General features: G+C 49.0%; 1 protein-coding gene across 2 annotated transcripts in view; it reads left to right on the forward strand.

The window, feature by feature from the left end:
• The window catches only part of UPP1 (uridine phosphorylase 1), a 29328-nt gene that overhangs the window by 13274 nt on the left and 2613 nt on the right, over positions 1 to 13441 (forward strand). The window contains exons 3-6 of one of the 2 annotated variants that reach the window (XM_042913689.1): positions 3338 to 3402; positions 8085 to 8202; positions 11162 to 11320; positions 12299 to 12413. In XM_042913689.1, coding sequence (XP_042769623.1) covers positions 3359 to 3402; positions 8085 to 8202; positions 11162 to 11320; positions 12299 to 12413 — 436 coding nt within the window. In that variant the 5' untranslated portion in view covers positions 3338 to 3358. The remainder of the gene's footprint in view (positions 1 to 3337; positions 3403 to 8084; positions 8203 to 11161; positions 11321 to 12298; positions 12414 to 13441) is intronic. The other variant, XM_042913698.1, reaches the window with a different exon arrangement.

Below are 13441 nucleotides of genomic sequence, written 5' to 3' on the forward strand. Positions count from 1 at the left end.
CTTGGCCATCGGGATTTCTCACAGATAAAGTAGGGGTGTTACAGGGACTAGTACCGGCGATAATGAGGCCCTGAGACCTGTAATTCTCTATTATGGGCTTGACACCCTGAAGGGCTTCTTCATTTATAGGCTATTGACTTATTCTAAGGACAGGTTTTGAGGATCTATTTGAGCCGTATTGACAGGTCCTCTGTGGACTGTGCCAATATCAGTTAAGGATTTTGCCCCTAAAGAGGATGGTAGCTGATCCATTCGTGACAAATTACCAGTGTCCCCAGACTCAGCTGTGGTCCTGTCAGAGACAGAGCAAATCAAAGATGTCAAAGGGTCATTTAAATCCCCTGGTTGGCTATGTTGATGACTACTGTCAAGTTCTAGAATTATCTTCCCCTTTGGGGAAAAAGAAATTCTGGCATGATGCTTTTCTAAGAAGTCTCAACCCAATAAATGAGTAGGGGCAGAAGGCAGAGTCAGTATGTCTCAAAGAGAGTAGGTTCAGAGATGGGAAACTGTTGAGTTGTAAGAGACCCCTCCTCACTAACTGAACTAACTGTTCAGGTGCTCTGGGTGGGTGGCAGTGGGGCTGGGCACTGAGGGTGTAGGTCCTGTGTCAGTAAGGACGGAGTTTCATTCCCAGTCTGGAGAGTGGATTCTCCGAGCTGATTACCAGCGACGGGCCGACAGGACGTTGAAAAGTTTGGCTAGCGGTCTAGAAGCACCTACAACGCCTAAATTTGTTAACAGTCTTTTTTTCCAATATCCTGGTTGCTTGTAATAACAGCAGAAATGAGACTTGGCTAGGGTGCAACCAAGCTGGTTTGCCAGGATAACTAAATTTGGAGGGGACATAGTTTCCCATTCTGGCCTGGCCCTTTTAACTGGAAGGGAAAGATCCTGGATCTTTGATAAACAGAGATATAACTGGGGCGCCTGGGTGGCTCAGTCGGTTAAGCGTCCGACTTCAGCTCAGGTCACAATCTCACGGTCTGTGAGTTCGAGCCCCGCGTCGGGCTCTGGGCTGATGGCTCAGAGCCTGGAGCCTGCTTCCCATTCTGTGTCTCCCTCTCTTTCTGCCCCTCCCCCGTTCATGCTCTGTCTCTCTCTGTCTCAAAAATAAATAAACGTTAAAAAAAAAAAATTTAAAAAAAAAATTAAAAAAAGATAAACAGAGATATAACTGTTGATAAGCAGAGAATTAAATCCTGCCTGGGTGGACTCAATAGCTAAAGGGAAGACCAGAATGTCTTTTTTTTTTTTTTTTTTTTTTTTAATTTTTTTTTTTTCAACGTTTTTTTTTATTTATTTTTGGGACAGAGAGAGACAGAGCATGAACAGGGGAGGGGCAGAGAGAGAGGGAGACACAGAATCGGAAACAGGCTCCAGGCTCCGAGCCATCAGCCCAGAGCCTGACGCGGGGCTCGAACTCACAGACCGCGAGATCGTGACCTGGCTAAAGTCGGACGCTTAACCGACTGCGCCACCAGGCGCCCCTAGAATGTCTTTAAAGTCAGTTTGGAGTCCATCGTCATAACCATGAGCAGATTCATCAGGCTTTTGTGTACATGCCTCAACCTTGTTCCCGTCACCAGGCTTAGGACAAGCCATTATAATTGCTCCAGTGAGTGAGTGTTCTAGCATCTTGCCAAAATTCGGGGGTGTGTTGGTCTAACTCCTGCTCGGGATGTTTCCACCAGACTGGCTTCATCCAGTGTTTGGGCTGGCCCCAGCAATCAGCGTGTGGATCTGCTGATACAAATCCGAGAAGCCAGGTTGGAAAGTTTGAATAACTATGTGCAGTTCTTCAGCAAACCTATGGGGGTCCCCGGCCACGTTGGAGAGCTCGTTAACTCTGGCCCCCAGTTCAGCCTCAGTCTGGGGACCATAGGAAACCGGGAGTCCATTTATATCCTCAGAAGGCTTAACTTTGAAGGAGCTGGTTTTAATAGGTTCAGGATGCAGAATGCAAGGGAGCATCAGGAGAAAAGGAAGGTAAAACAGATAAGAAGGAGGGGCTGGAGACAGGGCAGGTGTAGAGAGAGCAGAGGAAAGTAGCCCCGGGGCCTCGCGTCTGTGGACAGAGAGATGGGGGAGGGGAACAAGAGGCCGAGCCCCAGGAACTTAACGCGGCCGCATCTGTGGTTTCTTCTTCCTCCGGCTTTAGGATGGTAGTAAAGACAGGGTTGACTCGTGCCTGCTTCGGATCTTCTCTCCTTCCTTGGCAGGTGCTGGAAATCCCACAGTTCAGACCTCTCCCCCGACCCGCACCCCTCTTCCTGGGCTGTCCCTGACACCTGAGATCCCACAGGGGTGGGCAGCCGGGAGTGGTCTGTGGGGCCAGGCTGGGAAACTAGGGGTGACGCCCGCCCACCTTGGCTTCTGGTGTATTTCTGCTAGCTCCTTGGAAATTAGCAACCCTGCAGGTCACATAGCGCACATGGGGCCTGATGTGAGTGTGCACAGAGTTTCAGCACTGGGCTTCCACAGGCCAGTGAGCCAGAGTGCCCTGGGTTCCTCCAGTGGGGGTGAGTGGGGTCGGCGGGGGGACTCGCTGTTGTTAATTACACAAGGAGGCCTTGGACGGAGGTGTCAGATCTGATGCCCAGGTCCCAAGTCAACACCTTGGTGTTGAGCCTGTCAACACCTCGAGGGTGTCAAGTCAAATCCCTGAGGACAAGCTATACTCGATCTGCCTACCAACCATGTCCTGGCTCCCCTTCTGTACCTGCTCCCTTTAATTCTCTCCTGGGGCCTTCCTGACAGCTTCTAGTCTGACGCTGCCTTGTTCCAATAGATTTTTGCCAAATAAGCTCTTAAGAGTCTCTTACATGCCTGAGTCTATTTTTAAATAATATTCTGGGGGCACCTGGGTGGCTCAGTCAGTTGAGCATCTGACTTCGGCTCAGGTCATGATCTCACAGCTCGTGAGTTCGAGCCCCATGTCGGGCTCTGTGCTGACAGCTCAGAACCTGGAGCCTGCTTCGGATTCTGTCTCTGTCTCTCTCTCTGCCCGCCCCTTCCCCCCACCCCCCGCTTGCACTCTGTCTCTCAAAATTAAATAGACATTAAAAAAAACCTTTTATTCTTATTTTTTTAATGTTTATTTATTATTGAGAGACAGAGACAGAGCATGAGTGGGGGAGGGACAGAGAGAGATGGGGAGACACAGAATCTGAAGCAGGCTCCAGGCTCCAAGCTGTCAGCACAGAGCCCAATGGGGGGCTCAAACCCACAAACCACAAGATCATGACCTGAGCTGAAGTCGGATGTTTAATCCACTGAGCCACCCAGGCGCCCCCTCCAAAACTTTTAAATAACATTCTATGTTATTTTCTCCTAGGCTCCTGCCCCAGCTGAGAGAATGGCTTCCTCGGGACTCCAAACAAAGAAACGTGACAATCACAAGTAAGGCTCCTGCCAACCGCAGGCTGGTTAGATCCTTAGGTTTATGGCGATTACTGTGTGACACATGTTTTTCCGAGAGCCGCCGTACGGTAACACGTTTGATTCTGGTGACAGAGACCGGGGACGAGATGACAAGAGCTCTGGCGTCTGGTGCCAGGGACACGCGGTGTTAGCTACGTGGGCAGCTCTGGGCTCAGAACGGCTCTGGTGGGGCCCCTTCCAAAACACGGCCCCTGCTTGTCTCCCGGCCCTGTCGGGGTTCAGAATCGTAAATACTTTCTTTATGGTTTTCCGTGATTCCAGCTGGTGATCCTTACAGCCCGTCTTCTATGTCTATTTGTGCACTGCTGGCCAAGGGAGAGTTTCTTGCCTTCATCCTGATTCCTGCCTGGGCTTGAATCCAACAGTATTTTGGTTTCCTCGCTCCCCTTGGTGTCCCCCACCTCTGCTGGGGTTACCTGGGGGAGCCCTGGAGCTGGGCTCAAGGTCATGGACAGGACCCAGCCGGAGTGGCCCCTGGCCTGCCCTCCGCTTGCGCTCCCTCACTGGTGTGTCCTTGCCCACCACCGCGAGGCGGATGTGGTGTTAGGAGCTCGAGGCCAGCTCATGAGTGCCTCTTATGAAAAACATTCACGTTAAAGTGAGCCCATACGGTGAGGGGTACTGATAGAACCCAGCTTCCACAGCAGTCGTGAGTGTGAAGTAGGTTTTTATGTGTGAGCTATTCGATTTTCAAAATTTATGTTTATTGTTGAGAGAGAGAGCGTGAGCAGGGGAGGAGCAGAGAGAGAGGGAGACACACAGAATCCCAAGCGGGCTCCATGTTGACAGCAGACAGCCTGATGTGGGACCAGATCCCATAAACCGTGAGATCATGACCTGAGCTGAAATCAAGAGTCGGATGCTTAACCGACTGAGCCACCCAGGCTCCCCATGTGTGAACTATTAGTTACATCATTTCTACCGCAAAGCTGAGTGCCTCCCAGGTACTAACGTTTGTATCTGTGTCCAGAACGGGGCCTGATGCGTGGCTGGGGTCAGATCCGGCTGGCTGCTCTGAGCTCTTCCTATCCCCTGCCCCAGACTCCCTTCCTCGCCTCTTCTAGTCCCTGAGCACCTGTCCCGAGGCACCTGGACAGCTTGTAGAATCAGCCAGTTTGCATCCATTTTGCATTTCCTTTCCGGAGCAGGTGTTTCACGAATAGTTGTTAAATGAGTCAAGTGACAAAGCCAGATAAAGTGACTGGAAATTGTATGTAGAGGAGAGAACGAGCTTTCCAAGTAATGTCTTTGATTTGTTTTAACATCTTTTAAAAAGTAAGTTCTGACATGGTCTGGTTCATTATGGTCCTTGTCCAATTTATCTATTTTAAAAGCATTGCAGGGGGTCCCCGGGTGGCTCAGGTTGAGCCCCGGTTGAGCATCCAACTTCGGCTCAGGTCATGATCTCACAGTTCGTGGGTTCGAGCCCCGCATCGGGCTCTGTGCTGACAGCTTGGAGCCTGGAGCCTGCTTCGGATTCTGTGTCCCCTCCCTCTCTGCCCCTTCCCTGCTCACGCTCTGTCTCTTTCTTTCTCTCAAAAATAAATTAAAGCATAAAGAATTGAAAAATATATAAAAGCATTGGTGTTCTTCATAGTAATGCTCTGTTTCCTTCTCCTTCTCTTCCTGGAATCAGGGAGGGGAAAAAAAAAAGTTTCCCATTTTGAAATAATGTGGCAAACTTGTCTTAATCACATCCTGTTTTGTCAGTTCTGACGCTTGCCGCTCAGCCCTTCTACTTGGTCCTCCGTGACCATAACATCCCGAAGGCGTGTAGCAACCATCCTGTCATCAGTGACGGTTGTCGTGAGAAGACCTTAGGACGCCATGACTGTGTGAAGGTGTCAGAATTTTCATAGCAGCCGTGGGTACAGTGTAAATGGATGAGCGAGGCCGTGTGCCTACAAAACCCCAATCAGACTCCGGCTGGATCTGCCCCGCAGGCCACAGACACTGTCGTGGCCTGGATGCTGTGCCCTTCTCTGTCTTACCGCAGTTACTACCATACTGTAGCTGTGTTTGCTCCCATCCGTTTTCCTTACTCGATTTTGGGCATCTTAGGGCACAAAGTGCCTTACAGTGGCTTTTCAGGTCCGGCGGAGTGATTGGTGCAGACAGGAACTCATGACTTAGTCATATGGATAGCTTGCTCTCCCAGGAGATCACCCGTGTTGTTGCACCCTAAGCCAAAATCAATACAGTCAAACATTGCTTTGCCAGATGGTTCATTCCAAAATCCAAAAATATCCATGTAAAAATGATTACAATACTGTAACATAATACACAATAATAAGGAAAATACAGAATAGAAAAATAAATTAACCTGCACTTATGTTTGAAAGCCTTTGTGGCTTGTGTGAGGGAGACGAGAGAGGACGGTTACTGTGTAGGACGACTTTCACGATCACTAATGGAATCACTGCTGTCTATTGGTCCCCTGGGATCTTTTTCTGCATGGGGCCCTTGTATATGCTCGCACGGATGTTGACTACAGTGCAGTATCAATAAACTCTCGTCATAGACTGTATTTACTGTAACTGGTAATAAGGCAGCGGAGGAAAGGGTCTCTGTCCGCAGGCAGCCTGAGCTAGAATGAAGCAAAGCGTTCCTAAGCTCACTCTTGTACGGAAAAGCAAAGGACTGTCCACAGGTGCTTTGAAGTGACAGAAAAGACACCAGTGCCAGTTGTGGGCACCTTCCAACGTGCTGAAAAATCACTGATTTCTGCCAAACACCACAGCCTGAGACCGAGCATCCGAGCCTGGGAGACGATCGCCCACAATCCTGCAGAGAGAGAGAGAGAAGGACCATTGGCTCAGTTGTCATCATGTGTCATTCGGTGTCACGTACGACTCACGTTGCAAGACATCCATCACTTGCTTATCGAGTTAAAATTCTTAGAAATGTTTGCTTGTTGGGTGCCTGGTGGCTCAGACAGTGACGGGCCAACTTCGGCTTAGGTCACGATCTGGCAGTCTGTGGGTTTGAGCCCCGTGTCGGGCTCTGTGCTGACAGCTCGGAGCCTGGAGCCTGCTTCGCATTATTGGCATTATGGCTATCCAGCGCATCTCTTTGGTAGGGAAATGTGTGTTTTCAGTTAGATTTTGAAACATTGGGCACATGTCCTGAACTCTCACACCCCCAAGGAAACAGCTGCTGAGCTGGGGGCCTGAGTCCCATAAAGCATCTCCCCGGAGGAGTTCTGCAGCATACTTTTTCTGATGGGCTTGGTTTACAGGGTGTGAGAGACTCAAGCCAGCCCGTGCAGTCATGTGGTGGAATTTCCAAGTCACAGGCAGCTGAGAGCCTCTTCTCTTACATCTCTTTCTGTTTTTTTTTTTTTTTTTTTTTTTTTTTTTTTTTTTTTTTTTTCTTACAGAGTTAAATTGAGGAGGAAACAGATCAGTGGGTTCTGGGCAGAAGGTCAGGCGTGGAAGGAAGAATGAGAAGCTTCTGAATGCCCTCACTCAGGGATCCATGTCTGTCTGTGCACCCCTGGTGCCCAACAGGCCAGGCTTTGGTGGGGAGCACCGTGGCCTCTGGGAGTCAGGCAGACACAGATGTCAAAGGAGGCGTGTTTAAGCTTGTCAAGTTGGAGATGTGGTCTAGACCTACACATCTGGTTGTGTAAATAAAGTTTTATTGGAACACAACCACATGCACTTGCATTTGCCTCTGGTCCCTTTCACGTGACAACATCAGGATTGAGTTGTGACAGAGCCCACGTGGCCTGTGAAACCCAAAATATTTACTATCTGGCCTTTTATGAAAAAAGGTTTGCTGACCCCTATTCTAGGCTGGCAGTGTGCTGTCTGATAGAAATAATAATGTGAGAGGCTCCTGGGTGGCTCAGTCGGTTGAGCGGCCGGCTTCACCTCAGGTCATTATCTCACAGTTTGTGAGTTCAAGCCCCACATCAGGCTCTGCGCTGACAGCTCAGAGCTCAGAGCCTGGAGCCGGCTTTGGATTCTGTGTCTCCCTCTCTCTGCCCCTCCCCCACTCACACACTCTCTTTCTCTCTCTCTCACTCTCAAAAAATGAATAAAATGTCAAAAAAAAAGAAAGAAAGAAAGAATAATGTGAGCCACACACACACTTTCATGTGGCCACACTGGAAAGAAAACCAAAATGGAAAGATGTCTTCTCTCATCCCTCCCGTTGGACATTGTACAGGAGTGGTACTGGATAATGCAATAAGACAAGAAAAATTAAACCCAAGGTGTACAGATTGGAAAGGTTACCTCTGGAAGGGAGAACAAGAAGCTTTTTTTTTCTTTTTTCTTTTATTCCCATCCATATTTCCTATGTGAATGTATTATTTTGAAAATAAAGCCAAGTTCAGGTGTCGAATGAACTTGGGTTGGGTAGCAACTGGCTATACTTTATATAGGGTGATTTAGCACTTTGATCTTTGTATTTTCTTGGCTCTTCTGAGTTCTTTGTGATTCTCCTCCAAACAGGGGCCCGGGGTGTGGGGAGGAGATGTGGGGAAGGAGAAGGGGGCAGAACGGACACAGGCAGGTGGGAACATTTGTGGTGCTAGGGTGTCCCATCTCAACTGACACAGGATGCTTCTGTTCTCACTTTGGCCACTGGGTGCTGGTGCTCTATAAACCTTTCGCCTTTCTATTTTGTGACAGTGGCCACTTTGTACAACCCACCAACCCAAATGTAGCAACAATGCAAGAAGATGTCCTGTACCACTTCCATCTCAGCACCAGCACGCACGATCTCCCTGCTATGTTTGGAGATGTGAAGGTAAAAGGCAGGGCTGTTGATTCTGGGGATTTGTCTTAACATCAGTCTCGTCATAGGTGATACTGGTAGACATGGGCACAGAGGACAAGTTCATCAAGTTATATCTTCAGATTTTTGCTAACCGTTGCTTTTAAAATATGTAAACTAATGAGTTTTATGAAGGAAAACTTGTAAGTTCTGCCATATTGGTGCCTAAATAATCTCTTATAAATTCAGTGTGTAATGGAAACCATATAAAATAAATTTCCTAATGTTCCACTCGGAGAAAAGGAGTCACAAAACATTCTGTAGAGGAACAAGGGAGAATAAGTGAGTAATTACACGTGTCTCCTTGTAATTTAAAGTGCATGTTTGTTCTTTTAATGGCTTACTTGGCTGAATGCAACTTCTAGCCCATTTCCCCCACAGAGTCCTGAGTTCCTCAGTGTTGGTTTATCCTGGCACAGGACTTTTGAAATGTCTGATCCCTGTGGGTAAAGATGGACTAATGTTTAGATTCAAAATCAAAACAATGAATGACTCAAAATTTCCTTGCTTCTCCGCGGGTCTGTCTTAGCAGCCACCGTATTCCTTTCCAGCTGTGAGACGACTCCCCATGTATTCTTTTTTTTATGAGAGGGATTTTCTCTGGTTACTTAGAACTAATAGTATTTTCTTAATTGGGGTATAATTAACATATGGTGTTAAATTAGTTTCAGGTGCACAATATCATGACTCGACAATTCTGTACATCGCTCAGTGCTCACCATGATAATGTGATCATCATCTGTCATCAATGTTATTACCATCCTGTTGAGTATATTCCCTATGCCATACTTTTCATCTCCATGACTCATTTATTTTGTAACCGAAAGTCTGTGCCTCTCAATCCTCCTTACCTCTTCCCCCATCCCCCCTACACTCTCCCCTCTGGCAACCACCAGTTTGTTCTCTGTACTTAAAGTCTGTTTTTTTTTGTTGATCTCTTTTTTCTTAATCAGTTAGCTTTGTTTCCTAAATTCCACATGTGAGTGAAATCATATGGTATATATCTTTTTCGGACAGACTTATTTCACTTAGTGTTATACTCTCTAGCTCCATCCATGTTGTTGCAAATGGCAAATCTCATTCTTTTTTATGGCTGAGTAATATCCCATTGTATGTATGTGGACACACACACACACGCATGCGCACACACACACACACATTTATTTATTTGTATCTTCTTTATCCATTCATCTATCCATGTGTTGCTTCGATGTATAGCTATTATAAATAAATCTGCCATAAACATAAGGATGTATATAACTTCTTGAATTAGTGTTTTTGTTTTCTTTGGGTAAATACTCCATAGTAGAATTATTGGATCATATGATTTTTCTACTTTTATTTTTTATGTTTCTTAAAGTTTATTTATTTATTTATTTTGAGAGAGAGAGAGAGACAGAGTAAGCGAGTTTGAGCAGGGGATGGGTAGAGGGAGAGACAGAATCCCAAGCAGGCTCCATGCTGTCAGCGCAGAGCCCAAAGTGGGGCTCGATTTCATGAACTGTGAGATCATGGCCAGAGCTGAAACCAAGAGCCGGAACCTTCACCCACTGAGTCACCCAGGTGCCCCCTATTTTTAACTTTTTCAGGACCCTCCATACTGTTTTCCAGAGTGGCTGTACCAGTTTGCATTCTCATCAACAGTGCGCGAGGGCTCCCCTTTCTCCACATCTTCACCAACACTTGTTGTTTCTTGTGTTGTTGATTTTAGCTACTCTGACAGGTGGGAGGTGGTATCTCATTGTGGTTTTGATTCGCATCTCCCTGATGATGAGTGATGTGGAGCCTCTTTTCATGTGTCTGTTGGCCATGTGGAAGTCTTCTTTGGAAAAATGTCTATTAAGGTCATTTTTTGAAATGGGATTATTTTGTTGTTTTTCTTTTGTTGTTGTTGCTTTAAAGTTTATTTATTTTGAGAGAGAGAGAAAACACAAGTTGGGGAGGGGCAGAAAGAGAGAGGGAGAGAGAGAATCCCAAGCAGGCTGTGTCTACACAGCACAGAGCCTGGTGCAGGGCTTGAACTCACAAACTATGGGATCATGACCGAGATCAAGAGCCAGGTGCTTAACCAACTGCACTACCCAGGCACCCCTAAAATGGGGTTATTTGGTTTCTTTGCTGTTGAGTTGTATAAATTCCTTATATGTTTTGGAGACTAACTCCTATGGGATGTGGCATTTGCAGATATCAGTGGGTTGCTTTGTCCTTCTGTTGTCGGTTTTCTTTGCTGTGCATTGTGTTCTTAATGTATTTACTTTCCATGCGTTTGAATTTAACCTTTCTAGGCGGTGGGGATTTCTTTTGTCATGTTTAGAAACTAATAACTCTTTCATCATCAAACTCCTTAAAACCAGCTCATTTACTTTTTCTTCTTGTGTAAAACAAAATGAAAAATAAGACTGTATATATAATACTTTGCAGATTTTAAGTTTTACTTCTCTGAGCGCCACCCACGCACCTGATTTCTACCAGTTCCCGACTCCCACTGGGCCCTTGGCTCTTTCTATACTTTGGCCGTTTGGCTCTTGGACGTCTGGGTGGGAGACGTTGGTTAGAAGCCCATCGTACAGATGGGCTGGGGGGCCCCGGTCGCACGGTGAGGCTCCCTCCAGGACATCGGCCGAGCTGTGCACGTGATGGACAGAGGCCGGGCAGGCATGGAACCTCGAATTACCTCCCCAGAGATAACAAGGGTCTGGTTTCCCTGTGTCGTGCAGAACTGTGACCCGGTACTTCTCACACTGAGCGAGTGTGCATCACTCACAAGCCTCTGCATCACTCACAATAGCACACGTAACTGGGCTCCCCGGACACAGGAGCTGTGAGGCCTTTTTTCCCAGCAACGTCTAGGTGATGCTGATGTCTGCATCTAGGTAGCACCCTTTATGGTGCTCTGTGCCTGTGCTGACGGGGCTCTGTTCTCTGGCTGCAGTTCGTGTGTGTCGGGGGAAGCCCCACCCGGATGGAAGCGTTCACCAAATACATGGCCAAGGAGCTGGGCCTTGACCACCCAGGTGCAGAATATCCCAACATCTGTGTGGGGACCGACCGCTACGTCATGTTCAAAGTGGGCCCCGTGCTGTCTGTCAGCGTGAGTACCTGCCCTGACGGTGGGCTCGGGCCTGGGGCTCCGCAAGCCCCCTGTCACCCCCACCTCCTGCTCTCTGCACACACACAGGCCTGGTCCCCTCGACACCTGTTTACACTGTCAGGCTGGGGGCAGGGTGAGACGTCTCTAGGAGCGTGAACCATCCAGAGCACTCCAGTGTGTGGAGACAGTGTTCAGTTCCAGATAGTTCGTGGAGGCAGGAGTTATGCAAGGTCACACGTGGCCAACATAGGTGCGAGAGCTCACCCCAGCTTTGGGAGCAGCGCCTGCGCGTGTGTGGGCACTGGGGAGGGGCTTCGTGGGAGATGTGCCCCAGGAGGTCCTCTGAAATAGACTAGGAGGTGGCGGGCACCCAGTAGCGGAGGCACGGGCCAGTTACTTTTTGTGGCAGAAGCAGAGAGCGCAGGGAGAGAAGCAGGACAGGTAAAACTGTGACAGTTGTGCGTGGCGTGGGCATCTGTGCAGCGTCTCCGGCCTGTGGGGACGCTCGTTACCTGGCGCCTAAGTAGCAGGCTGTTGCTTCCCCACCAAGCCTCCATTTCCTGGGCTGCTACCTGCTTCGCAGATGTGGGGACCAGCTGTGCGACCCCTTCATGCAAACGTTTGCATTTCCCAAAGTGTCAATAGTTTTTATTAATTAGCTTATTTATTTTGAGAGAGAGAGTACAGGGGAGGGGCAGAGAGAGAGGGGGATCCCAAGCAGGGTCAGTGCTGGCAGCACAGAGCCCAATGTAGGGCTGGAACTCATGAACCATGAGATCATGACCTGAGCCGAAGTCAAGAGTCGGATGCTCACCACACTGAGCCCCCCCAGGCGCCCCAGTAGGTTTTAGGTTTATACTTGGAAGGTCATGTCGTCTCCCTGCCCGCGCCCGATGCACAGAGAGCGCACCGGCCGCCCCCTCGCCCCGCCTCCTGCCCCCCCCCCCCCACGTAACGCGGCGTCCCTCCCGGTTCTAGCACGGCATCGGCATCCCTTCTACCTCAGTCATGCTGCACGAGCTCATCAAGCTTCTGTACCACGCCCGCTGCTCCGACGTCACTGTCATCCGCATCGGCACCTCGGGTGGGATCGGTGAGTGTGCCGAGGGCCTCCGCCCAGGGCCAGTGTCCCCGCTGCAGACCCAGTGTGGGGCGGGCTTGGGTACGAAGAGCCCTCTACCCGGCTTTGTTCAAGGAAGCTCCTGGCAGGAGGCACGAAGAGAAGCTCTCGTTGTTTCCGGTTCGGCCGGGACCACTAGGCCCAAGTAGGTAGCGGAAGGGCCCTAAGCCCAGCGTGTGTAGAGCCTCGTCTTTTTGGGGGCAACCATGGAGTCTCCTTGTCTGCCTGCCTCTCTCCGTGCCTTCTAACCGCTTCTTCTCTGCCTCTCTCCTGTCCCCTGCGCTCCCCAATCCCTGCAAGGATTCAAGCACCTTAGGAGAAAACCAACAGGAAACTCAAAGACAGAGATGGAACCCAAAGTTAAGATAAGTGTCCTTAAGTTGCCTAAAGGGTCCCCAGGCCAACCTGAACGGGTTTTGTTTTGTCCCTGAAAGCCACAAAGAGAACAAAGAGAACAGGATGTTGTAAGAAAGACAAGGCTGAGTTCAGAGCCAAGGCCCCTGGGCACATTTGCTTTATAGAAGCTGATCATTCTCTGACTCAGACATTCCCGCCATGTGCCCCTGTGCCTGGTGGGCGTCTCCCTGTGGGGAACTGCCTGGGGGGCTTGGAGCCCGGAGGACCCTATACCGGCTGTTACTGGTTCTGCCCTGCACATGTGGGGTTGTGACCTCTCCTGGACTGAGGGCACTTCTGGAATTTAGGTTTTCTGACCAGGGGCGGAGACTACAGTAGACCCCAAATCTTCTGGATGCATTATCCCATTTTCTCATGTATACAGACAGATTGCTGTGTAAATATTGGTGCTTGAAGGATTATAAGTCAATGTTTAAGCTGTTCTCAGGGAAAAGTACCAGGGCCTGAGTGGTTTTGGTCTCGGCCCCGGTGCCGTCCGCCAGATGGATACTCACAGCGTGTGCACATCACACCAGCGTCTGCCAAAGACCCTAAAGATCTGAGTTTCTGAGTTCTTGCTCTAGAGGGATTTTTACAGTTGATGA

Source organism: Panthera leo, chromosome A2, assembly GCF_018350215.1.
Source record: "Panthera leo isolate Ple1 chromosome A2, P.leo_Ple1_pat1.1, whole genome shotgun sequence".
NCBI lineage: Eukaryota > Metazoa > Chordata > Mammalia > Carnivora > Felidae > Panthera > Panthera leo.